At 35.9% G+C, this 27967-nt stretch overlaps 1 protein-coding gene and 1 pseudogene across 1 annotated transcript in view; one reads left to right on the top strand and one right to left on the bottom strand.

The window, feature by feature from the left end:
• The first annotated feature begins 9479 nt into the window (after positions 1-9479).
• Positions 9480-27967, top strand: part of C2CD6 (C2 calcium dependent domain containing 6) — a 59211-nt gene continuing 40723 nt past the window's right edge. The window contains exons 1-8 of the mRNA XM_054586178.1: positions 9480-9536; positions 11375-11449; positions 16174-16225; positions 17576-17736; positions 21674-21796; positions 24580-24624; positions 25542-25610; positions 27296-27375. Coding sequence (XP_054442153.1) covers positions 9480-9536; positions 11375-11449; positions 16174-16225; positions 17576-17736; positions 21674-21796; positions 24580-24624; positions 25542-25610; positions 27296-27375 — 662 coding nt within the window. The remainder of the gene's footprint in view (positions 9537-11374; positions 11450-16173; positions 16226-17575; positions 17737-21673; positions 21797-24579; positions 24625-25541; positions 25611-27295; positions 27376-27967) is intronic.
• On the bottom strand, positions 13040-14399 carry LOC129080708 (corepressor interacting with RBPJ 1-like; annotated as a pseudogene).

Genomic DNA, 27967 nt, shown 5'->3' on the forward strand with positions numbered 1-27967 from the left:
TTTGACCCTTCCCCTTCTCTTCCCCATTACACCCATTTCCTCCTTCCCTCTCGTTACTCTGTTTGTTTTTTTCTTTCAATGTTGCTGGTTATATTTTTCTTGTTTGTTTTGTTGATTAGGTTCCACTTATAGGTGAGATCATATAGTATTTGTCTTTCATCCCCTGGCTTATTTTGCTTAGCATAATAGCATATTGTCTTAATGACAAAGGAGATAATGAACTAGAAACCAGTAGGTGAAAGTGTTTTTTTCCTGTTCTCTCAAATTAGGTGCATTTATAATCATTAATTTAAAAAGCAGTAATACAGAAAAAGCCGTAACTTTAATGGTACAAAAGATGTATCAGGTTTAAACATAAATTTAGGGAATAAGGGAAAAGGAAAAAAGAGTCCTTCATTATTTATTTTTGATGTCTCCTTTCTGAACTAATTGAAATATGAAATTTGTCTTTTTTTTTTGAAACTGACTTAATGGTTGTGTATCATGTAATAAGTATAATGTAATGTAATTTAGCTTGAAAGATGCTTCACTTTTTGGCTAATAAAAAGAAAATATATCTTTTTCATTTGAAAAGTTTTTTAACCGAAAAAGTTTAGTTCCCTTTTAAACCTGTATCAGTGGTTCCCATAGCTGATTGCAAATCAGACTCATATAGGGAACTTTAAAAAAACAATATAACAAAAGAGAAGCTGAGTAGGCCAGCGCACAGGGAGAGAAAGGAGAGGCCAAGGAAGCTTGTTGAGCTAACACTCAGTTGACTTCTGCAGAACCCCTTCCCCTGCCTCCATTTTTGCACGACAAGAAGTATGAGTAGAAATTCACTGTACCTATTCTCAAGCTCTTGTCAGATCTTTGATTCTTGAAATTCCACACTTGATGTGGGTCCTGCACTGGAAAAGGTCTCTTTGGAGCTGTATCCAGTGGTGCCTCAACTGTTATGAAACCCTAGGGCTCAAGATAATAAAAAAACTCTGGGGGAAGGTACAAAGCTCAAAGGCTCTGGAATTCATCAGTGAAACTATTGTGCTAGCCCTGAGTAGCAAGCAACTGAATGTTTTAGAACAGAAGAGGATTGAGAAATTGATGATAGAGAGGGATGTCTGAGAACAGGTCTGATTTTGGTTTAAGCATCATAGCAGGAGTATTTTGCTCTCTGTAAGGCTGGAGTAGCCGAAAAGGGACTTTCCCCTGCTGTCAGAACTGAATCCACTGGCAGGCTGCCATTTCCAGCTTTCACTGTGATCAGCGATAGCCTTCATGCTGGCAGCGAGCTGGTGGTGCAGGAGTTCATGATCCTTCTCGTCAACAAACTCCAGGGAAGCCATGCTCATTAGAACTGAGGCTCACCACACCTGAACACTGTCTTCAAGGAAAAATATGAGAAAACCAACGTGGGGGATTGTGGTAGGCTGAATAATATCTTCCAAAGCCTTCCATGTTCCAATTTATGGAACCTTAGCTGGCAAAAGGGATTTTTGCAGATGTGATTAAGGTTGTGAACCTTGAAATAGGGAGATTATCCCATATTATATAGTGGGCACTGTGTAATCACATGAGTCCTTAAACTTCCATTAGCATATGATGGTGAAAGAAGGGTCAGAGCATTGTGATGTTGCTTGCTTTGAAGAAGGAGGAGGGGGCTACAAGCCAAGGAGTGTGGGTGACCTCTAGAAGCTGAGAACAGCCCTTGGCTGGCAGCCAGCAAGGAGATGGATATGAGCTCCATCCTACATCTTTAAGGAACAGAATTCTGCCAACATCCTGAAAGCAAGGAAACAGACTCTTCCCTACGACTCCCAGAAACGAATTCAGCCCCGCTGATACCTTGGTTTTAGCCTGGTGAGACTGGTGTCAGATTTTTGACATATAGAACCGTAAGATAGCAAATGTGTGTTGTTTCAACTACTAAGTTTGTGGTAATTTGTTATGGCAGCAAAAGAAAGTTAATACAGGGTTGAAAGGAGTTTTGGTCCCAGCATTTTAGAAAATAGAGACGCTCTAGAGCTGCTGTGAATGCCATTGGGAAGCTAGCTACATTGATAATACTGTAACCAGTGTAGGCATAGTTGCCTTTGAATTTTCTAAGTCTTGGAAGTATGATTTGGTCTTTAAATCTCCTGAGTAACTGGTAGACCTGCACAAATTTTCATCAGGGAAAACCCAGCGGTGTCTATCAAAAAACCTTTGGCCATGATGACAGGGAAAGTTGGAAGAAGTTAATTGCTCATGTATATTTGCATGATTGGCTTCAAATCATGTTCCTCACCTTTCTCCTCTCATTAAGTGAGGATAGAGTGATATACTTAGTAGAGCTACTGAGGTGTCAACAGACAAGATCCCCAGTGAAGTTTTTAATTTTTTTTAGTGTGCAAAGTAAAGTGTTCAGTAATTAATACCTGCCTCTCTCCACTCCTCCCAAGCAGAACAAAATATATAGGCTTCTTGGCCCCATCCCCAGAGATTCAGATTCAGTAGATCTGAGATGGTGCCTGGAAAGCTACCTTTAGAAAAAGGCACCCCAGGTGATTGTGATATAGCAAAGTAGACCTGAGGGCATTTGGGACCTCTGGCTTATTTGCAATCTATTATGAAACATAAAGCTTGGATTGAGATAGATGATTTGATCTTAAATTGCTAAGCCTGTGTGTGGGGGAAAAAAAGGAAAACATGGTAACTGCCTTTTAGGGGCTTATAATCTAGCCAGAAGACAGGTATGGGAGTTGAAGACTCTAGGAAAGAATTGTAATTACAGATTGAATCATAAGGGATGTAATCTTTTGACATTAGATTTTTCCATTCAGCATAATTCCCTGGAGATCCATCAAGGTATTCAACTAGACTGCTGGAAATATAACACCGGGAACTCGGGGATAGTGAAAGCAAGTGATGATCCATATTGTAAATCTCCCAGAAAGAACTGGTGCAGGGAGGAGGGCCCATGATGGGTTAGGAGGCAGACCAGAAAACGAATTACGGTGATCAATCACTGTGCTTGAGCAGCCTGGCTGCTCACCAGCATGTCCTGACTTCCTTCCAGGGGAACCTGAAATGACCCTCTGGGCTCACTAAGCTCGCACGCCCCCAAAGCCCGCCCTGTACAGGAGCCGGCCCTACACGTGAACATCACGCAGTGTTGTACGTGTGTGCGTGGGGCGGGGGAGGTTGGAAGTGGGTCGGGTGAGCGCGGGAAAAGCCGTGAGAGGGCCGCGCCTGCGCAGTAGCCCGCCGTCGTCGGTTAGGCAGAGACCCTCCGGGCAGAGGATGGAGGGAAGGATCCTCCCCAACAGATGACCAAGGTTTCCAACACGGCTGATAACCACGGTGGGCGGGTCCATTCCCTGTTCAGGGCCCCTACGGTCAGCGGAGTTCCCGTACCTGCCTGGAAAGCACGCACATCAGAGGATCGGAGTTCTGTTCAGTCCGTCACTTCCAGGAGTTGGTAATAACCACGGGCCTGCCTGAGGACCAGGCCAAGGAGGGCACTGGGCGCTGCCTGATCGACGTGAGTGTCCCCCCGCCCACCAGGGGAGCCTGTCCCTAACCCGACCACCTAGAGGGCCAGGGAAGGGCAAAAGGGTCAGTGCATGAAGATGGGAGGGAGAGAGACCTGCCCGAAACTGGAAGGTGGTAATACTTGAGAAAGATTTTGACAGTTATTTAACTTGTCAGAGCTTCGTTTTATTAACTGTTATATGAAGACAATAACTGCCTACCTTACTTATAGGGTTATCTGAAGAACTAAAGGAGATAACGATATAAAGTGCTTAACAATGCAAAGCACTGAGTAGAGTCCATAAATGTGAGCTGCTGTCCTCATCGTCGTTGGGATTTCATTTATGTGGTTAAAAGCACTGAACTCCGGAAACATTAGTTACCCTTGTTTTCAGTTCCTGAGGTTTTCTTTTTCCAAATAAGTTGTCCTAACTTTTTTTTTTTTTTTTTAATCCATCTTTGGCCCTGGCTGGTGTGGCTCAGTGGATTGAGCGCCGGCCTGTGAACCGGAGGGTAGACAGTTCGATTCCCAGGGTGGAGCAGCTGTCTGGGTTGCAGGCCAGGTCCCCAGTAGGGGGCAGGCAAGATGCAACCACACATTGATGTTTCTCTCCCTCTCTTCCTCCCTTCCCGTCTCTAAAAGAATCAATCAATCAATCAATCTTTAAAAAAAAAATCCATCTTTGCCCTAATGACTGGAGATGTCACCTTTACACTAAGTTACCATATGTATTTTTATTTTTTTTCTTGGACCCTCTATTCTATTCCACTGGTCTATTTATCAATTTCTGTATATTACATCAATATAACATAATATATAATGTAACCCGTGCCATGCTTCTTTATGCTTTTACACGTGTTTCTTCTATTTGGGCTCCTCTCCTACTTCTTGATTTTTTTACTTCTTCAAACCCACTTGAAGTATCATGATCTCCTTCCCTGACTCTCTTTCCCCAACACCCTATTTGCCCTGTGTTTCCGAGATAGTTCTAGGGCATTCTGAATGGGGCTTGGTACTAAAATCTTACCCCTTGTTCTTCTTTAGTGCCAGCATCGCAACCATTAGTATTTGTGAAAAAAGTGGGAAATCAAATGAGGAACTAAGTCTCAGCTTTATCCAAGCCTTCCTAGTAATAAGTCTGAACTGAAAACTATTAGGCAACTCCTATCTCCATCTTAAACTGAAGGCAGTGGGGCTGTCAAATGGAGACGTGAGCCTCACTCGTTCTAAGCAGACTGTGCCCAGGTGGACATAGGCATGGAAACTGGCAGCTTAAAGCCTCCAGAAAAGACGGATTTAGGACAGTGAGACATAATTATAGACACACAGAAGTGACTCTATATCCATGGTCTCCATACTTCTTTAATTGCACAGTCTTGTCAGTAAAAATCGTACGAGCATCACCAATGTTTGTATATTTACTTGTACATTATACAACATACTGCAATCTACTGTATAAATTGTACAATATACAAAGTTAAATTAAAAAGTAAATGATTTTTAATTTCATTTTGTTTACTAGTGGTAAAAAGTCAATAAGGATCACTATTTTTTTGAAAAGCTTGATTTAATACTTTGTTATGTAGTGATTTGAAGGTCTGGTTCTAAGGCACGTGTATTCCAGTACTTGTTTTGAATGCTTTTTATGTTTGAAAAAGATGCTGTCAAAGATTTAAATTCCAAAATGGAAGAGGTACAATTTGGTTGTGCTTAGTAAATCACAATTCTTATTTACATTTCTGTTCTATTTTGCAAATTTTAATTCAGATATTATCAGTAAAATATCATCTTTTCTGATTAATTAGTTCTGGCAAACTAATTGGAAAGCATTGCGTCTTTGCATTTAAAAGGAAAAATGGTCTCTTAACCTGTTGAAATTTTCACTTGTGAGATTTTTAAACAAATAAGAAACTTGTTTCTAAGTTTTTAAAGTGTAATAGCATGAATTTCTAGTTATAACACATTTGCATACCCACAAATAACATTAGATAGGAGTATTTCCAATAATTTTCAAAATTTTATCACCTTAACACAAATTTATTGCAAAGATATGATTCTTCTCTTTTTTAAATTTAGAATTTGTTTTTTTAATTACAGTTGACATTCAATACTATTTTGTATTAGTTAGACAATCACATACTTTGCAAAGTGTTCCCCCGATATTTCCCATACCCACCTGGCCCGCTACCATTATTACAATATTGTTGTATTCCCTATGCTGTACTTGACAGCCCCGTGACTATTTTGTAACAACCAATTTGTACTTTTAATCCTTTCACCTCTGTCACCCACACTCCCAACCCCCTTTCCTCTGGCAACCATCAGTTTGTTCTCTATATCTAGGAGTCTGTTTCAATTTTGTTTGTTCATTAATTTTGTTCTTTAAATTCCACACGTAAGTGACCTGGTATTAGTCTCTCTGACTGACTTATTTCATTTAGCATAATATGCTCTAGATCCATCCATGATGTTGCAAATGGTAAGATTTCACTCTTTTTATGGCCGAGTAATATTCTATTGTATACATGTACCACCTCTTTTTTATCCACTCATCTATTGATGGGCATTTGGGATGCTTCCATATCTTGGCTATTGTAAATAATACTGCAATGCACATATGGGTGCATATTCTTTCAAATTAGTGTTTTGGGTTTCTTTGGATATATACCCAGAAGTGGAATCATTGAATCATAAGGCAGGTCCATTTTTAATTTTCTGAGGAACCTCCATACTGTTTCCTGTAGTAGCTGCACCAATCTGCATACCCACCAGCAGTGCACGAGAGTTCCCTCAAAGGGATGGTTATTTTCACATTCATTAAAAATGTCGTTACCTTACTCTGAAAGGGGGGATAATATATATTTTAAAATATTCTCTAGTTTACATACTATGGACAGCAATTTGTTATCACAGAAAAGATTAGAAAATTTGAAACATTTGTTTTTGGTAAAAGCAAAATGCATGATATGTCTTTTTTTTAATTAAATATATTGGGGTGACATTGGTTAATAAGATTATATAGGTTTCCAGTGTGCATTTCTATGATGCATATCTGTATATTGCACTGTGTGCCCACCACTCAGAGTTACATCATCTTCCATCACCATATGCTTGGCCCCGCTTTACCCTTTACTACCCCCGACCCTCTTCCTTCTGGTAACCACCATACTGTTGTCTGTGTCTATATGAGTTTCAGTTTTATATCTCACATGTGAGTGAAATCATAAAGTTCCTAGGTATTTCTGACTGACATTTTGTTTAACATGATAGTCTCAAGGACTGTCCACATTGTTGCAAATGGCAGTATTTCATCTTTTTGTGGCTGAGTAGTATTCCATTGTATAAATGTACCACATCTTCTTTATCTAGTCCTCTATCAAATACTCTTTTGCTGTCTTCATGTCTTAACCACTACAAATAATGCTGCAATGACCATAGGGGTGTTTACATCTCTGTGAATACATATTTTCAAATTTGGGGGGTTGGTAACCAGAAAAGGGATTGCTGGGTCATATGGTAACTCTATTCTTAATTTTTTGGGGGAATAGTCACACTGATTTCCACAGTGCCTGTACAAGTTTACAATTCCTTTTCTCCACAACCTCTTCAACACTTATTAATACTTGTCTTGTTGAATTGGAATGAAGAAGTAAAAAGTGTCACATTTTGTGGATGACACGATCCTTGACATGTAGAAAATCCTAAAGACTTGACCAAAAAACTATTAGAAACAATAAGCAAATACAGTAAAGTTGCATGATAAAAAAATCAATGTTCAAAAATCCACTGCATTTCTATATACTGACAATGAAATTTCAGAAAAAGAAATGAAAAAATAATTCCTTTTGTAATTGCAACAAAAATAAAATAAAATATTTAGGAATAAACTCAACAAAGGATGTGAGGGATCTATATTCTGAAAAGTACAAAGCATTATTAAAAGAGATTGAAAAGACACATCAAAATGGAAAGATAATTTGTGTTCATAGATTGGGAGAATCTGTCTGGTTAAAATGTCCATATTACCCAAAGCAGTGTACAGATTAACGCAATCCTCATCAAAATCCCAATGACATTTAAAAAAAAAGAAATTGAACAAAAAAATCATCAGATTTGCATGGAATCACAAAATACTCTGAGTAGCCAAAGCAATCCTGAGAAAAAAGAATGAAGCTGAGGTATCACACTACGTGACTTCAAATTACACTACAAAACAACGATAATCAAAGCAGCATTGTATGGCAGAAAAATGAACAGTGGAACAGATTGAGGGTCCAGAAATAAAACCACATGTATATGGGTAAATAGTTTTAACAAAGGAGCCAAAAACATGCAATGGAAGGAAGAAAGAAAGCCTCTTCAATAAATGGTGCTGGGCAAGTTGGAAGGCCACATGCAAAAGGACAAAACTAGACTACAGTTTGTCCCCATGTACAAACAATTCAAAATTGATCAAAGACCTAAATATACAATCTGAAACAACAAATTTCATAGAAGAAAACATAGGTACTAAACTTATGGACCTTGGTCTTAGAGAAGATTTTATGTATTTGACCCCAAAGGCAAGGGAAGTAAAGCAAAAATAAATGAACTATATCAAACTAAAAAGCTTCTGCACAGCAAAAGAAACTGCCAACAAAACAAAAAGGCAACTAACCGAATAGGAGAAAATATTTGCAGACAACAGCTCCAACAAGGGATTAATATCCAAAATACATAAAGAACTCATACAACTCGATACCAAACAAACAAACTCATACAACTCAACACCAAAGCCAATTAAAAACTGGGCAGAGGACCTGAACAAACAATTCTCCAAAGAAGACGTACCCATGGCCAACAGATATATGAAAAGGTGTTCATCTTCACTAGCTATTAGGGAAATGCAAATTAAAACTACACACCTCACACCTCTTAGCATGATACATCTTTATGTTTGCCAACTTTTAAAAATGTTTTTCCATGAATTTTTTTATGGTCAATTCTCATCTACTTGTAAAGTAGACTAAATAGTCTACTACTTAAGGTCATATAGTTGGTTAATCCACCTAACTAGCCAACACAATACCCTGAAAGCATGAGTATGAAATTCACACTTTTCCTCAAATTATTTGTATACTGTTTAGAGTCAGCTATATGTGTATAGTTTCTTACTTGTTAAAGAAAATTGCTAAATTCTAATATTTTCCCTTGCTACTGTAGGGGATCATCCTTGGGCCTTGCTGTGAGTATCCTTATTTTGGGGGGACAGAAAACCAAAGAGGGTGAAAAGGAGCCATTGCTCTTGAGCTTAGGCAGGGAAAGAGAAGATTAAAAGAAACCCTTTTTTAGAGTTAATAACTCCATGTACCTGTAGCTTACACAATGAATGGCAAGATCTGACTAATCAAATAAAGTACTCTTTTTCCCACAATGAATGGCAAGATCTGACTAATCAAATAAAATACTCTTTTTCCCATGTAGAAGATCTGGGTTGAGCAAAGATAAAGATAAAATTCTCTCTTCTTGGCAATTGATTTTCTTATAGTGAAACTGTAATTGTTTTTCCACCTGTCTGTCTTCAGTCCCAGGCTGAAATTCTTAAGGGCAGGAACACTTCAAGCTAGAATCAGCACAATGTCAGGCATATGGCTATAAATGATACGTAATGTAAGGATACTGAGGTTTCCATTAGGGCTAGGAAGCAGGAATTTTCCTACGGGAAGGTAAGCCTGTAGGTTAGTGGTTTTCAAAGAAAACTGGAATGGAGGAGAGTGGATCACAAAGATCATTGGGAAAGAAACTGCAAAACAGTGTGAGTGAATGTACAGACTTTTTAATAGACATGCCAAGGGACTTCTATTCAGGGTAGGGCCAAAAGTGACAGAGAGGATAGGCATAGTAGAAGCAACAAATCAAGATTCTCTGCAGGTTCAGGAGAAATTCTAGGTGGCGTCAGAAGGCTATGAGACTGATTCCTAGAACTTCCGTTCAAAGTTCTAATAGCATGTTGGCAAATGATTGGTTGGCTCATGTTGCTGTCATTGAAGAGAATTTTGCTCAGGTGAGGAAGAAAAAATAAAAAGCTAGGAAAATGAGGGGAGAGGTAGGAGTTTCTGCCATTTTGTTAAGGATAAATTGAGCATCAGTATTTTAAAGTTTTTTTTCCTAATTTGAATTTGTTAAGAAGATGCACATTCAAAAAAGTAATAAAAGCACATTTGAAGTAGACTTTATAATAAGGTTATCAAAATATTAAAAAGATGTTCCACACTAAACACACATATAATGTACCACAGTTTGTTATTTTTGTGACAGTACAGTAATTGTCACTCAGTTACCTTAAACTACAAATTAAATCATATACAGGGTGGGGCAAAAGTAGATTTACAGTCATAAGTATGCAAAACACAGAATTTATTCTTGTATTATTATTGTATTATTTCCATATGAAAAACTGTAAATCTACTTTTGCCCCATCCTGTATATAAAACATATTAAACCAGTTAGACTCAACAATAGCAAAATGATCCAAAATATAGAAAACAGGGAAGGGGAAAGTCAAGGAACGTATAGCAAGGACTCATGGACAAAACCAAAGGGGAAGAGCTGAGAGAGGGAAGGAGGGAGGGGGCAAGGGAAAGTGGTGGGGGGTAAGCAGAGACAAATGTATTTGAAAAAATAAATTAAAATAAATTAAAAAAATCAAAAAAAAAGAAAACAAATCGTTTGATACAACTAAGGTATTATATACCTTAAAACAAAAATTTCAGCATGACTAAAGATTTATTATATACTTTAAAAATCCAACAGTAATTCTTGAAAGACATAACAACAAAGATTTGGGGGAAGTTAATGTTTATAAATAAAGTCATATTAATTCAAGTTCAGCAAAGGTTGGGGTGAATATACTTGTTTTCAAGTTTAGAGAGTTAAAATTAAATTTGTTGGAGCAACGTTGGTTAATACGATTGTATAGGTGTCAAGTGTACAATCCTATGATACATCATCTGTATGTTGTATTGTTTGCCCACCACCCAAAGTCAAGTCTTCTTTCATCACCATTTATTTGACTCCCTTTATCCTTCACCACCTCCCACCCCCTTCCCTCTGATAATCACCATGCTTGTCTGTGTCTATGAGTTTGTTTTCATTGTTCATGTATTGCTTTCAGCTTTATATCCCACATATGAGTGAAATCATATGATTCTAACTTTTTCTGTCTGAATTATTTTGCTTAGCATGATTTTCTTGATATCCACCCATGTTTTTGCAAGTGGCAATTTTCAAGTTATATTTTTAATAGGCAATTTTCCTTATTCCCTTCACCTCTCCCCTCCATTTTCCCTACCCCTTTCTCTTTATTTTTAAAATCTATGTTAAAATGTCTTACAGTTTTTAAAGACTAACCATTGTGTGTAATGACTGGAGCCCTTAGAAAAAAGTTAAATACCAACTCACAAATATTAGTGGGTTGGTATTTAACTTTGACCCCCAAACTATCTGTTCATTGCTTCATTCCGGTGTACTAACTATTACAAAGGATTAAATTCCAGTTTCTTCCTTGACTGATAGCTGAAGGAATATTGGGACAATTTGCAAGTAGAATCACTACATTTGTAGGCTACAGTACCTAGTCCACATCAGATTAGCTGGAATGTTGTAACGATGGTCTTTTTTTTTAGATCGCAAGAAGTCATTGTTTATGCTGCCATGCACTTCTCTCCTTTGTCTCTCTGCTAACTTATTGATAAACTTGTCGAGGGTACGGATGAGTTTTCTAGACATATTAGTATCCTACTTCCTAATGTAATACCTGATACTAGATACTTAGAAAATTGAAGTAAACTTTTAGTTATGTTCTTCTTTGCCTTCTAAAATCTTAATTTATTTACATTGTAGATGCAGAGAAAAAGTGAAAGTAAAGAACCGAATATAACACCTGAAGCAGCAAATTTGGTGCCATTTGGGGATGTGGTAAGTATGACTAATCTTAATAAATCTGTACAAGTTATTTCTTACTTTACATTAAGAATAGTCAATGTTTAGTATTTGGTAATCAAAAAGTATGTATAAAAAATGGTACTCTCTAATGATATATTCATTAGTTTTTCATTTTCATGAGTCAGAAAAGCATTCTAATAATCACTGAAATTTTGGAAAACATCGTGATTCACAGAAAAAAAGTTTTCTATATTAGGTACTATTAGGGATTTCCAAACCCAAGTTACATAAGAATCACCTGGAATAATTTTTAAAATCATTGATTCTTGGGCCCAACCTAAAATCCACTCACTTAGAATTTGAGAATAGAGCCTAGGAATCCGTATTTCTATTGAGCTCTTCAGGTGATTGTATTTATTGTCAGATTTAGGAACCTTTGAGCTATAGTTTGAAAATTGACCCTACACCTGTCTTTCATCCAAAATATAATAAACCCCTGAAACAAAAATCAAACACGTATACATGAACACACAGGTAGGACCTAATATCTAGACTGAGGACCAGAAAAATCTGTTTTCTCTTTTGAGTGCTATAATGTATAGGACGTGAGGATCTCTGTATATTTAGAGCTATCAAATATGGTGGTATTCTTTTATAGTTATCTTTTTTCTCTGAACACTATGAGAGTAATTTTTGGCTGTGAAATGAGAGTTTCTCTTATTCCTCTTCTCTAGCTCCTCATATACTAATATATTTTATTGATTAAAAACATGGTTAATTTAACACAACTCTTTTGGGGGAAATAATAAGGTTATATTCATTATACATTTTTGTTTTTACAAATGACCATATACAATATAGTTACAGCTCACAGTCCATGGCATATTATAGTTTATGAATGATTATTGATGAATAAAGAGGTTTTAGAATACTGGATAAAAAAGCTTATCTCAAGCAATGCATATTTCTTATTATGATATGCAAGATGCTACATTTTACCACTTCTAACCTAATATACCTCATATACATTTTTGTTTTTACAAATGATACTACAAATAGTGTTGCCCACCATTTAAAGATAAAGAACTCTTTTTTTCTTATGTCACAATCAAAGTTGGAATATATGCCTTCACTGTCTGAATCTAAACTTAGAAAAGATTCTTTGAAATCACTTTTGTCCATAAACAATTATGCATATCATTATGTTGACATACTAATTTCTGTAATCCATACTTTTTTCTTTGTTTTTCTATTTCTCTCTAAAATCAATAACTAAAACGTAAAAACTTTAAAAAAAGTTTTAAAGAAATAAATTCTACCCATTCTATTGTATTATCATTCTTTTAATGATGTTTCAGAACAAAGAAAATGTCACCAAGTTATATGGGGTTTTTATCAGGTATAGAGGGCACAGAAAACCCTTATCAACAGAAAATATTTTTATACCTCCAAAATATATTACTTACAAATATTTGCAAAGTTTATCCTTATGAGGTTCATGTAGTTTTGTAACTTGATATGACAGTTCACAGAGATGGAGAATGAAAATAGTTTTTTTATTAGGAAGACAATAATACATATTAGCCCTTGCTAAAGGTATTTGATAAAGAAGTGGAGATATTTTTATTCCCAGGTAATTGTCACATGCAGTCTCTCTTTACTCTCTACTTCTGCTACGTTCTCTCTGCATTTTTCCTTTTCTGTATATATCTGTGCCATGGCTTCTGGTGTCATTTCTTCTATTCTGCTCTTCACTGGGACTTCGCTGTGGCCGTTTTATTTCCCTTTGCTTGTAACTACTGTGACTTCTGCTCCGGCTTCTCCTGCTCCTCTCATCTCCGCTCTGGCTCCTGCTGCTCCTCTCATTTCTTTCAGAACTTCTCTTCTCTAGGCTGTGGTTATAGCTTCTGGACTCTGTCAAAATCAGAATGACTCCATTTGCTAGTCTCCCTAGAACTCTCTTGTTTTAAAAATCTAGACTCTTCCTTGGCTTTTTCCTCGTTACAGTGATTGCTAGAAAGTTCTTCATAAAGTTTTCTATTCCTAGGCTTGTCCTTTTCTTCTATATCACTGTTTTTATTTCTTGAACATTTGTTTTTCTTTCTTTTCTTCTTTTGTATTTTTTTTTCTTTGTTATCACTCTCACTGCTGCTTTCTGAAGTCTCACCACAGGAAGAGGAAGAGGAGGAGGAGGAGGATTTGTTTTTATGGGGTTTTTTTTTTTGTTTACTTCTGCTCTTCTGAAGCTTTTTCTCTTTTCTATCTTTTTTCTTTTTCTTTTCTTTCTTCTCAGGTCGATCCAATTTCCTGAGAAGTTTCTGTTTTTGTTTGGTTGTCAGTGACTTTAAAAATTCGACTTCTGGATCTTCTTCACCCTCACTTGCAACATATTCCTGAGATGGATCATTTGCAGTCAAGTTTCTCCCCAGTACATTTCGTTTCAATGCAAACCCACTGTTTCTCATCTCTGCTATTAGCTCAGAGGGGTGCATGGATGGCCCTGAGCCATCAGCAGGAACTGAACTTGCATTGATTCCAGCAAGACCAAACAAAGGACATTCTCGATCTGTGTTGTCATGGCCCCATTTGTGACATTTAATGCACCTCACATTTCAAACCCGAATACCAAAGGGCTGATCTTAGACGTTCATGTCATCTTTGGCATATTTTTCTCGTGCGGGCCTTTCTGCCACTCAAATTTGTATTCAGTCTCACCTTTTGTTTCTTCTTTCTCTTTGTTTTCTTTTTTAGCTCCTGGCGGAGCCTCATACATGAAGTTAAGACCATTCTTTACACGTTCATCTCCCATAAACAATCTATTATCATATGATTCTTGTTCTTTCAGATACTGCTGCATTAATTCTTCTTGCTTCTTCTTATCATATGATATTTTCTGTTCTGCCATCCATACTTTTTTGATATTGGATTTGGAGGTGGGATGAAAGTCCTTCTTGCACATTAAATTGGCGAAGGATTTCCCCATCTTGGAGGAACATATACAGAAATCAGCCGCTAGATCTGAGAGCAATGTAAACAAACCTATAATCCATACTCTTGAATATGACTTCTACATCTTCTGAGAACTGACATATTGAAAACCATTCTGATTTCACTCACACTTTATAACTTTCTAATTTGTATTTCCCTCATTTGAATTATATGTTGCTAGATATGAAAAAGCTTCTGTTAAAGGTCCACTGGAAGTTTTTGACAGAGATGTTTAGCATGTAATTGATAGCTCTTCCCAATTCATGATTTAGTCTCACCAGTTCCTCTTTGAAAGTTCTGTGACTTATTTTGAAATATTTGGCAAGGTTTGCATGTGTGTAAACAATGATAACTACGTCACTACCCACTACCCCTGCTTCTGATAGCCACACCCCATTTTCAGAAAAAGATCTGAAAAACCTGTGTCCTAAAATTGGACACAGGAAGTGTTTTTGTGAGTAGCTTTCTGGTTGCTTTCTTGTTTTAAACGCCTATTTGAGAGTGTTTGGGGGTGAAGATCCTGACATGGTTAATTGCTTTGGGCTGCAGGTGGGTCTCAGATTCTGTGGTAATATTTTTTTGTTATCTGAAAATCTATGAATAATCATTATATTTTTGAGTGTTAAATCTTTTTTTATATTTGAATAGAAATTATCTTTTCTGTATTATGGATCTATTATGTAAAAATATAAAGAGCTCTTGAAACATAAGGAAAATTAAGGTTGTTGCTCATGGCTTCACGTTGAGATTCTTGGCAGGCAGTCAGTGATTTGCATTGTGTAGAATTATACAATACAAAATTATAGCTATACTTTCCTGTTCTATCCTCCTATATACAACCCAATTTTAAGAAATAAACAATGATTTATGGAATCACATACGGCAAAAACATTTAAAATCCCTCCTAGATTATATAATAGGCATTACTCCCATCCCACTTTGAATTTGAAAATGTAGAATCTTTTCTTTACCCTAATATTTCATACCTATGTTTCCTTAAGAATTGGACCATAATATTTTCTTCTTTTGGATTCATTAAGGTACAGTATTCTTTTAATTAAATATTGAATGCTAACCTCTTGTTCTGTATTGCTATCCAGCCAATTACATTACATTTAAAAATATTGTTGGGGCATTTATTTTGTTTCATAATGTTTAATATAATATTGTTGTTACTTTTGCTCTTTTTTATAAAAGACAAACATGCTAAATATATTTGGCTAATATTGCATGTCACTTTTAAGTGCTTCTGTATTCATTGTGTATTTAATTTTATGGTTAAACACTAGATACAATTTTCTTTAACATTTAGAAACACTTTCTATAAGAGAAAATGAATATTTCAGTCCTTGGCATATTATAGTTAATGAATGATTGTTGAATGAATAAAGAGGTTTTAGGATACTGGATAAAAAAGCTTATCTCAAGCAAGCCATATTTCTTATTATGATATGCAAGATGTTACATTTTACCACGTCTAACCTAATATAAAATAAAAATTACTCAAAGAGTGATTACAGGATTTAAGTTGGTAATGAACCATTGTTTTGCTTTGTACTCTTATTCATTTTAGGTTTATTTTGAACAAATCCTGCCTATTTTTTTCTGTATTTATGCTTTCTGGTGTTTTCCAATCATTAAATTATTTCTAATGAGAAAGACTAACAAAGTGGAGCTTTTAAAAAATATATAGTTCAGTATAGAGTAAAATGGAAGAAAAGTTAACTTTAAAAAATTCATTCACTGTGTTTTTATTTTGATTGTTATAGGTTGGCTGTCTGGCTATTCATATAAAGAACTGCAGTTATTTTACACCTCAGAGTATCCTTTTTTTAAAATTCAAGAACCACGCTATGATCATGTATCACTGTTTCAGTTACATGTTACTGCATTACAAGACACTCAGACTTACTGGCTTCAGACATTAACTATTATTAATCACTCTCTGTGCATTCACTAGGCAGTACTTGTGTACCATTATGACAGCTGAGGTTCAAAACAGCTGGAATATCTAAACTGGCTCATTTATGTGTCTGGTGCTTTAGTGAGAATGCCCGGGAGACGGGACTGAGCCTGGATGCGGAAACTGTTAGAACTTCCTTTCTGTGTAGCCCCAGGGCCTGTCTTTTATTATTCTTTCTGTATTCATTTTGATTTTAAAAATATATTACATTAAAATATTACTTATCTTCATTGCTGAAGTTTTTGGTGTCCTCTTAGGTTTTGCACCCTGGCTAGCCCCTCTCTGACCTTATCCAAGTCCCAGCCCTGGGCATGTCCACTGCGTGTTCAAGGAGTCACAGGCCCAGGCGAGAGTTAAGCACAGAGGTGTGTGGACTCCACTGTGTGACGTGGAGAGCGACAAAAGATTTTCCGTCATCTGTCACCCACGTCAGTCACCATATAAGTTAAAAGAGAAATATGTATCTTGGAATTTATAGTACTAATTTATATATAAGTAATGACTGTGCTTCTCTTAAACATTATTTAAAGGATTTATTTATCTCAGTGCCTTTAAATAAGCTGAATACCTAGGATTAGATTTATCGTGGCATTAACCCAGTCTAAATTTGAAGACTTGGTGTTTCTTTTTGTATAGATGATTTAGTGAAGAGAATTCTATATAATATAGAGATTGTTGAAGATAGTTAAATCATAAAAACAAAATTGTTTTAATGCATGAGTGCTATGAAAGATAAAAATGCAGGCCAGTATAATATAAGTGAAGTATATAGTGAAGTGAATTAGAGTAGAATGCTGCTTTAAATTTTGATGTCTTAAAATTAAAAATAAATTGCTTTCAAATGACATATTCTTGAATTTCTATATAATTATAGTTGAAAAAATTTTCAACAATATAATGTAAATGTTTATTCACCTTAAAATGTAGAAAAATTACAAAAGATTTATAATGGAAATGTAAGGATAAAAATATGAGAATTGATCTAAGGAAGAATCAACCTTTTCCTACTTATACTGTACCTAACTAACATTGATGGACAAAAACACTATTTTAATGGACTTTTTTTATTGTTTAATATACTTTACAATTGCCTCTTTATTTATTGGTTGATTCCTAGGTTTTAGCCTGCGTTGTTTAATGGATAAATTTTATAATATGTTATTGTTCAATTACAACAAAATTTGCTTCCTAAATACTTGTGTTTTCAGTTGATTTGCAGCATTGCAGTAATTTGTGCGTTCGCATCTCTGTAAACAATGTTGTGAAATGTACAAAAGCATATGCCTTGCAACCCCAGAACACACTACAAAACAATGATAAAAAGAAAAGTATAATTAAGTTTGATGAAGTGAAGTATTTTTCTGTACAGGTAATGTTAACACTCTTTTCTAGTTATAAGGATGCATTTGTTTCAAATATGCTAAATTAATTATATATTTTGGGGTGATAGGAAAGAAACAAAAGCAGTACCTTTTTACTTGATATTTTACAGTATTCTATTTATATATTTTAAACTAATTAATGTATTTTTAAATGAATAGCTTACTGTAAAATGCACAATCTTGGTGGTCTTTTTCCCTGACATCTTACTGCCTGTGGTTTATCACACATGCATTTTTCTCTGTCTTGCTCTTCCCCTCCCATCTACCTACCCTCTCCTACCCCGGCTTAGTCATTTTGGGCTGCTCTAACAAATTACTGTAGACTGGGTGGCTTAAAGAAACAAACATTTATTTCTCATCTTTCTGGAGAATGGGAAGCAAGATAAGGTGATGGCAGATCCATTGTCTGGTGGGAGCCTGCTTCCCCTGCTTCCTGGTTTGTGGATGGCCTTCTTCCTGTTGTCACAGTGATATGGCAGGGAGCAGAGAGATCATCTTTTTTGTGTCTCTTCTTACAAGGGCACTAATCCAATTCATGAGGGTTCTACCCTCATGGCCTAATTACCTCCCAAACACCCTACCTACAAATACCATCGCACTGGACATTTCGGATACAACATAGGAATTTTGAGGGGATGCGAACATTCAGTTCATAGTACATTTCTTTTTTTCTCCTCTCCCCCTTTCCCTCTCTCCTTTTTTCTTATATAAAATCCCTCCAATTATTTTAGCATGGAATAATCTCTTCAGTCTTTATAACAATCCCCCCCTCAAATATATAACTCTCATTAGCATCTACAAAATGAAAGCACAACCTACAAAATGGGAGAAAATATTTGTAAGTCATATATCTGATAAGAGATCAGTATCCAAATATATATACATATATAAAGGACTCATGCAACTTAACAGAAAAAAAATAATCCAATTAAAAATGGGCAGAGGGTTTGAATAGACAATTTTCCAGAAAAGATATCCAAATGGCCAACAGGTACATGAAAAGGTGCTCATCGTTAGTAATAATCAGGGAAATGCAAATCAAAACCATAGGGAGATATCACCTCACACCTGTTAAAATGGTTATGATCTAAAAAACAAGAAATAGCAAGTATTGGCAAGGATGTGGAGAAAAGGGAACCCTTGTGCACTATTGGCAAGAATGTAAATTGGTGCAACCACTATTGAAAACAGTATGGAAGCTCCTCAAAAAATTAAAAATAGAATAACCATATGATCCAGTAACTTTACTTGTGGGTATTTGAAGAAAACAAAACTATTATCTGGAGAAGGTATCTACACCTCCATGTTCATTGCAGCATTATTTACATGGAAAAGAACATAAGTGCCATCCAGGATGAATAGATTTAAACACTTTTAAAAATGAAACATTCAGTCATAAAAAGAAAGAAATCCTGCCATTTGCAACAACATGGATGGACCTGCAAGACAATGTGCTGAGTGAAATAAGTTAGAGAAAGGCAAATGCTTCATGATCTCACATAAATGTGGAATCTAAAAAAAAAGTCCTGCAACCTCACTCATGCACACAGAGAAGAGATTGGTGGTTGCCACAGGCAGAGCTCTGGGGTGGCTGACATGGCTGAAAGTGGTCGAAAGATACAAACTTCCAGTTACAAGACATTGGGTTGACCAAAAAGTCTGTTTAGGTTTTTTTCCATAAAATAAAAGACATTTTTCATTTTCACCAATAATTTTATTGATTTGGATATTTTGAGCATGTCGGCTATCTCCCACGTAGTATAATGATTTTTCTCAATGTCTCGACTTGATCGCTATCAGCTTCAACTGGTCTACCTGACCATGGAGCATTGTCTAGCCAGAAATCTCCAGCACGAAACTTTGCAAACCACTTTTGACATGTTCGATCAATCACAGCACCTTCTCCGTGCACAGAACAAATCTGTTTTTTGCATTTCAGTTGCGTTTTTACCTTTCTTGAAATAATAAAGCATAATATGCCAAAAATGTTGCTTATTTTTCTTCCATCTTCAATATTAAAATGACTACCCCAAAATTCACCAATTTTGATGTGTTTTTTTAAAAATGTGTGCTAATATGACATCTGTCATAATACAATCTAACAAAGCTGTTTTGAATTAAAGTTAAAGACAACTAAGCACTACTAGAGCCATCTTACAAATGAACTGTTTTGGCCAACCCAATAAATATGTTCTGGATATCTAATGTATGGCACGGTGACAATAGTTAATAAAATTGTATATTTGAAAGTTGCTAAGACAGTTGATCTTAAAAGTTCTCATCCAAGAAAAAAATTGTAACTGTGTGGTGGTGGATGTTAATTAAACTTATTGTGATACTCATCTTGCAATATATACAAATATCAAATCATTATGTTATATACCTAAAAGTGATGCAATGTTATGTGTCGATTATGTCTCAGTTAAATTTATTTTTTAAAGACACTTAGAATCTTGGGTGGGGAGGCATGAGATTTCTTTCTAATCAGCAAGAGTATATGGATTTTTTAAAAAAATTTTATTTATTTTTAGAGATAGGAGGAGAGAGAGAGAGGGAAGAGAAACGGTTACCTCTTGTATGCCCCCCGCTGGGGACCTGGCCAACAGCTCAGGCCTGTACCTTGACTGGGAATCTAACTGGTGATCTTTCAGTTGTGGGACGATGCCCAATTCACTGAGCCATACCAGTCAGGGCAAGAGTGTATGGATTTTAAAGGTGACATAAATACGGTATTGTATTACAGATTTCAAAGTTCCAAGTTGAGAAAACAGTGTACATTTTATCAAAAAGTTAAAGAAAAAAGACTGAAAAGGATATTAATACCGGTGTCTTTTGGTATTGGATTTTCGGATTATCTAGATTATTTGGACTGGATATTAGATTACCTTTGATATTACATTTTTGGTTGATGTTGAAGCCAAACTTCTGTGTAGAGTTAAAAGGAAGAATGTAGGCATCGGTGTTTCAAAAAGACTGTAATTTACATTAGACATAAACAAAATCCTGACTTTTATTGGCATTAGGGTATATGTGACTCTGAGATTAGAAAATTATAAGGCTAATAACATGAAAACTAATCATTAGATATGGACAATAATATAATATAGTTTATGGATGTGTGAGGTCTGTCCAGAAAGTATCTGGTCATGTAATATGAAAAATAGAGACATTTATTGAAGAAGATACAAGATGCATTGTACACAGGACAATGACATCTCAGTTCTATTCAAAGTAGGTACCTTGGGACCTCACACAGTTCTCCCAATTGCCACCAGCTGTCCCCTCATATTTTCCTGAATATCATCGATGGTCTAAAATCTTTTTGCTTTCAAAGGTGATTTTAGTTTTGGAAAAAGCCAGAAGTTACACGGTGCCAAATCTGGACTGTATGGGGGCTGAGTCGCCTGGGTGGTTTTATGTTTGGGCAAAAAACTGCATGAGACTTGACGCATGAGTGGGCACATTGTCGTGAGGAAGCTGCCAGTCACCAGATGCCCATAGCTGTGGCCTTCTGAATTATCTTAATAGTTTCCACGGAGGAATATTCAAGCTTAACGCAAAGTTTTATGCAGTTTCATTGCTCTGCTCACTCAGTCATTTTGAATGCAGCAGCCACACAGTGCACATGCTGACTCAACAGTGTCTACTGCCTCCACTGACTAGTACAGTGAAGTTGTTATTGTTCATGCATGCGCATTCCAGCCCACTCTCCTTGGCTGGCAGGTTATATTGATGTCACGCAAATCGTTCTCATTATAGTAATAATGGCTGGACTTTTTCTGGACAGGTCTCATATTTATTCAGAAATTATATCTGAAATGCATACTGAAAATGTAATACTTTTTTGGTTCTCAGGCCAGTACTCAATCCACTGAGCCACACCAGCTAGGGCTTTAATGCTTTTTTATATATATTTATATCAAGGTTCCCAGACGGCAAGATGATGTACGAAATAATATTTACTTGGATCTAATGCAATGTGACAATGAAGACAAATACACTCTCATGTTAGGGAGTGTTCAAATACACCTTTATGAGGTAATTCAGGTATGTATCAAGATAATTTTTTACTTGGTATCATATTATCCTGTTGGTGTTTATTTTTAAGGTTTATCTATAACTGATGGATTCCTTGTATTATTATCTGGTTTCAAACTCATGTGCTCAGGAAACAATATCTCCCTCTGGCTATTAAAAAAAAAAATTTGGTTTGTTGAAAATTTATTTTCTGGAAGGCCAGTAATACAACCTGAAAGATTAAGGATGTTTAATTATGTTTTCTGAAATGTATTAGTGGAAATCCTCAGTGGAGAGTGGTAGAATCTAGTGCTTGGATGAGGTAAAGGGACCTAATGACCAGACCCAAATTACAGCTCATGTTTGGAAGCACAACAGTGATCTTCTGTGGTATATATGGAGAGGACACAAGTGTTTTGTTTTGTTTTTCTTGTAATTACCAATTAGTATCAATTGCTCTCTGAATATATTCAGCGTCATTATGGAGGACAAACACCTTGAACTGAATTAAACAAATCATATATTAGGTTTTGAATAGCTTTATTAAAAAATTGATCTGTGGTTTAAATCATTAATCCCTGGGTCCTTCGTATCCCTGATACATGTGGGGTTCCTTTGAGGTTCTGAGAGAAACCAGAAATACGAGCTAATTATTAAGGCTTAGAGTCCAATAAAACACATGAGCATATTGGAGTTTATAATATTGCTGTATTGGTTATAAAAGGCAAGGTTATTATTAAATTTGTGGTGAATTATAGTACTATTTGTGTTTATTGGTTTGGTTCTATGACCCTTACCAGATGAGCCTAAGGCTAGGTGATAAATTCAACAGGCAGATTGATAGCCACTGTAATTACTTGAGGAAAGTAACAGAGAATTCAAAGGTATGGAAGATTGTTAGAGTAATGCCCCCTAAAAAATCATATATTTCTGTATCCATACTTTGAGTAGTCTACAGGTTTCCCCTCCCCGCTCGGCTTAGCCATGTAACTTGCTTTGGGCAGAGCAGAGTCAAATTCAGGACAGGGAGCCAAATAGCTCATTGCCATTCATTGAGACTCACCAGAGGAGCTAAGTGAAGACAAGCCTAAAGCTCGGTGGATTTCGATGAGGTGCACATTCAGGATTAATATTTTAATAGGCTCCAATGGAGGCTCATTCAGTTGGGCAGATGTGTGTGGGATCTCCAGAAATAACTCAAAGACATTTACAATAGTTAAAAGTATTACTAAAAGTTAACTTTTATATGAGGAAGGTGAGTCTATAGGTTAAGATCTTTGATCAAAAGCAGAGACAAAGAGTATAAAAGAAAATAAGAAGAAAAAAGCAGCCTTAGAACAGTTAGATATTTCCCCACCCTCCAACCCCACTTAGGAAAAGGGAAGTTATCAAGGAAAGGAAGCTATAGAGAGCAGATTGACAGAATCATTGAGGAATTCAATTTCAGTTATTTATGAATTTTCTGAGAAATTTTGTGATTTTTTTAAAAGATTTTATTTATTTATTTTTAGTCAGTGGGAAAGGAAGAGAGAAAGAGAGAGAAAGAAATGTGTGGTTGCCTCTCAATGCACCCTCTACTGGGGGCCTGGCCTGCAACCCAGGCAGGTGCCCTGATTGGGAATTGAACCAGCAATGCTCTGGTTCCCAGGCCAGTGCTCAATCCACTGAGCTACACCAGCCAAGATAAATCTTGTGATTTTTATATGAAGAACATATAGCAGGTCCTCAAGTAACATCGTTTTGTTATAACATTGATGACATGCCGTAGGAGCTTAACTCTTGTTTATATCAATTAGCCTATGGTAAAATTGGTATCATTATACGTCATATGGCTTAAAGTTGAGTGAGGACTCACTGTCTATGATATACTAATTCTGTATGATGCCTGCCATTATAACCACCTGTTATTTCCCTCATTATAATGTCTCACTGAGAACTGAGAGGGCAGGTATTAAATAGGTTCTCATGGATTGTTATGTTTTGGGTGTGCAAGGAGCACAAAAGACATGTGAACCAGATACCAAACTTTCCACTAATGAGAATTAGTGACTAGAGTATCTGAAAGACATCCCAGATAGTGTGAGGCTTAAAAGAGGAAAACTGTTTACATCTACATGGAAGCAATAGGAAGGAGTGTGGAGGGTGTTATTCCATCTCCTGACCTTGAAGTACATGGGCCTTCACTTGAGCTTATAGGGAAAGCAACATCCTTAGTAGTGAGCCAGGTCTCAGGTAAAGCAAAGCAGTGATGTTTAGTGGATCCGTAAAAGATGTAAGGTTGTTTGTTAATCCTGGAATGGGAATTCCACGAGCTGCAGTGGAAAATGCTGGCAAGAAGGCAACTGTGGGATGCTGGCCTGGTTGGGAGACCTGATAACACAGCAGAGATGACCAGAGGTGCTGACCACAGGTGCCGCAGGTTTAAAAGGTACCAACAGTCCCCGAAAAACAAAAGAAACCTCAGTTCTGTCAGGAGTCAGCTTATCCTGTCGATTTATGTATAAGCAACCCTTCAATAACTAACTACAGAAAAGATCCTCCAAAGTACTGTAGGCAGTTCCTCTAAGACTTCAAAAAGTGGGACTATAACTGGCAGGGACATTTTTGTTTAAAATATTAAAGTAAATATTAACATTTATTTTTGGTATAAGCTGGAATTTTGATTTTCTCTCAAATATTTATTTTCTCTGTATTTTAGCTACTGAGTTAATGTGTGCCTTACAATCACTACCTGATTTTTTAAAAATGTATGAAATAGTTTACATTATATACATGAGTGTGTCTATATTTAAGAATTTTATTATTTATTCTAGAAAGGGTGCTTTATTGAAGAATTTCAAATTTTGCATAAAAACACAGTAAGCGCTTTACTGAAACTTTGAAAGTTTTGCCTCTACACTTAACATTTCATATAACTTGACTCTGATATTGTTTGTAGCCTCTGATATTATTTTTATTTTTTTGTTACCCTACTAAACACAGTTTGATTAATGGAAATATATTAAACAGAAAGTACAATATTTATTCACAAAGTCTTCACCTCCACTTTTTAACAAATTCTCTGCTGCATTGTGAACAAGAAATTTAGAAATTATTGGGTAGGAGATTAAAATGCTTCTTGGACTGCATAACCTTGGGAGCCCCACTTGCTGAGGAAACATTTTTCTCCTTGAGGAGTTTCTAAAGCATTGTTGACAGGCCTTACTTGAATTTTTTAAGTGCTCAAAAATCATTGCCTTGATTAATTGACCTTCTATTCAGAGAGACTTCTGCTGCCAATAGCCAAAACAGGGACAAGGAACGTAAAAACCAGAATGGTGGACATTTGAGGTCATGACCTCTGACACCCTCCTTCATTTCACACATAAGCGAGCTGGGTTCAGAATGTAAATCAAAATAATATCTGAAAAGGGAAGTGGAGGTGGGAGAAGTGTGAGTGAATACTTTAAAATATATAACTTGTATACATGTATATGAATATATATACATATATATATGTATCTTAGTATAATCCTGCTAACAATTATAAACTAACATTCTCCACATTTTTAGTGATATGATATTGCTTAACTTGACAGAAAATTTTTTTAAAGTTCAGGATCTCCTCAGTTTCTTCTATAGGAGCTCCTTGTGTAATTTTTTTCTTTTTAATCAGGAAATTCGCGCTTCAGTTTTCTAACTTACAGATTTGTGAAGTTAAAATATCACTTGCTATTACTTCTTTATTAAAATATCTTTCTGATCAAATAATAAAATAAATTTGCCTCATGTTTAGTTTATTTGCAGGATTGAGGTGGAATTTATGTTCTCCTATGGCAACTTTGGTTTTGGATTTTCGCATCAGGTTAGTTCCCCTTTTAAAAATTCCTGTATTACAGCTCTTCAGTCAGTCATACCTTTCGGAGCCTCAGGCCTTTCCAATTTGATAAGTTCTTTAAAATAAATATTTTTAAAAGAATGCTTTTTTTCCTCCAGCCTAAAGAAAATGAAACTTTGCCATTATTTGCTTATCCAATTTAAAATAATGATCTTTTATTCAAAATATCTTTATTATAAACTTGTTTGTGTGTGTGTATATACACATACTTATGTAATTTAAAACAAAACTTTTCAGTGTTCAAGAAGTGAGTGTGGATTTTTAGATCTAAAACTACATATTAAAATGGAGTCATTGATGTTATTTAGGTATTATTTGTACTCTGATTATATATGCACCTTTCCCCCATGACTACTTCAATATCTAGTGCTATTTATATCTTCCTTGATTCACCAAGAAAGTAATATGCCCGAAGAAGATACCTTCCTAGCTTTGGCCTGTCCTTTTAAATTCACTGCATATATCCATGTTGCAGTGAAAATTTTTGTACATTAACCTATGTCCTTTCATTGTGTCCATAGGTTATATTTCTAGAATGGAAATTATTGTCCAAGACAATGAACTTTTCAAGGATTGTTCTAGAAAAGTTGTACCAACATATAGTCTCATCAAATTTTGAAAGAATTCTTGATATCCCTGGGCATTATCACAGCTTTGGCACATTTATAAATTCAGTCATATTAGTGCTGTGGTTGTATAGGGGAAAGGACTCCTATCTTTTGCAAACAATCTTTCATTTTTAGTTTTTGCTATTTTTTATAGTCTTGGTTGTTTTTTTCAATTACAAATTGAAAGTGGATAGTCTTATTGAAAAGTCTGCCACTATGTTAACTGAGAAATCGCCATAAAATGTATTTTTAAATTTTTTCTGTGGTAGATCATAATGATTTTTAATGCATTTTGAGTCAGAAGTAGGTAATATAGAGATGAAAGCCGGTAGGCACAAACATTGTTTTCCTTTTTCTTTCTCTCCTTTGATTTTTTTCCCCCTTCTGCTTATTATCTTTTCTTATCGTCAGTTAGGTCTGATGGGGCCCCTAATTGTTTAGTCTTTTTTTGTGACAGTCACAGTTTATGAATATTAACTTCAGAGGCAGGTTTTGTGTTTGAATATAACATGTAACAATTCCATTCCTAGGGAGAAATAGCCTTTTCAAATAAAACTGGGCAAGTGTTTTATGTAGGTGGACTCTTAAAAACGAAGAACAAAGGTATGAGGTGGAAATGAGTGGGAAGTATAATAAAAGTTCACCTCAATTTTCTGTGTATGAACTTTTTGGTAATATAGTTCCCTACTTACTTATCATGATAATGTCCAAAAAAAGTACTACACTGAGGACAGATAAAGCTGCATTGAAATCCTGGTTCTCCTGCCTTTTGGGTACCCTGGAACGTATTACTGAACTCCAATATTATCTGTAAAATAGGAACAGTTATCTACTACAGAAGATTACTGAGAAGATTAAATAATATGAAAGATAAAAGATTCTTGGCAAATATTTAGCATTCAATAAATGTTAGTTCTTCCTCTCTTAATTCCTTCTCTCCTTATATGTATTGTTTAAGGCCTATTTCATAGCTCTGGAGCATAGGGGTATTAGGGTGAACTCTGTCATTAAACAGTGTTAAAATATACATATCATTTTCTTCAGTTAAAACCTCTTCAAAAAATTGTGGAACCATCCATGTTTATGAATATTGCACCACCTCCAGAAAGAACAGACCCTGTCACGTAAGTGTTTTAAGTCTTGTTAACACAGTCGGATCGTGGGGCCTTTGAAACCTTTCACCGCTTGATGGGGTATTTTGGTTGTGTTAAGACATGGCCAGAATGGGTTAGACTCCACCCAAAGAGAGCAGTGAATTGTTTTGCTTAAAAAGGGGGAGAAAATTTGAGTTTCTGGGTATAGCGCTGAAGAGAGCTGGTGGGCGGTGGGGAGCCTGGAGATAAGAAAAATAAAGGAGGTGGGTGCCAGCTTCGCGGCTGAAGGTGGGAGGGGAGGGGTAGCCTGATGAAGAAAGTTGGCCAGAGAGATATTCCTTTTGTAGAAAGAAGTGAGGACTTTTAAGATCAAGCTGTCTTAATTGTTTTAGTTTTCTGCTCTGCAGTACAGTAGTGTTTACCTGACTTCCACACACTCCATTTGTTATTTTTAAATCCAGGCAAGTCTGTTGTCAATATATGTCATTAGGAAACCAAAAGTAACTTGAAATATAACATGTCAACCGGTCTTGAAATTTCAACAGTAAAAAATAGATCAAAGAAAAATGAGCACCTGAGAGAGACATTTTAATCTATAGTGCTCTCTAAGAATCAGAAATGG

This window comes from Pteronotus mesoamericanus, unplaced genomic scaffold, assembly GCF_021234165.1.
Source record: "Pteronotus mesoamericanus isolate MK-2021 breed Mesoamerican mustached bat unplaced genomic scaffold, CSHL_Meso_final contig_90, whole genome shotgun sequence".
NCBI lineage: Eukaryota > Metazoa > Chordata > Mammalia > Chiroptera > Mormoopidae > Pteronotus > Pteronotus mesoamericanus.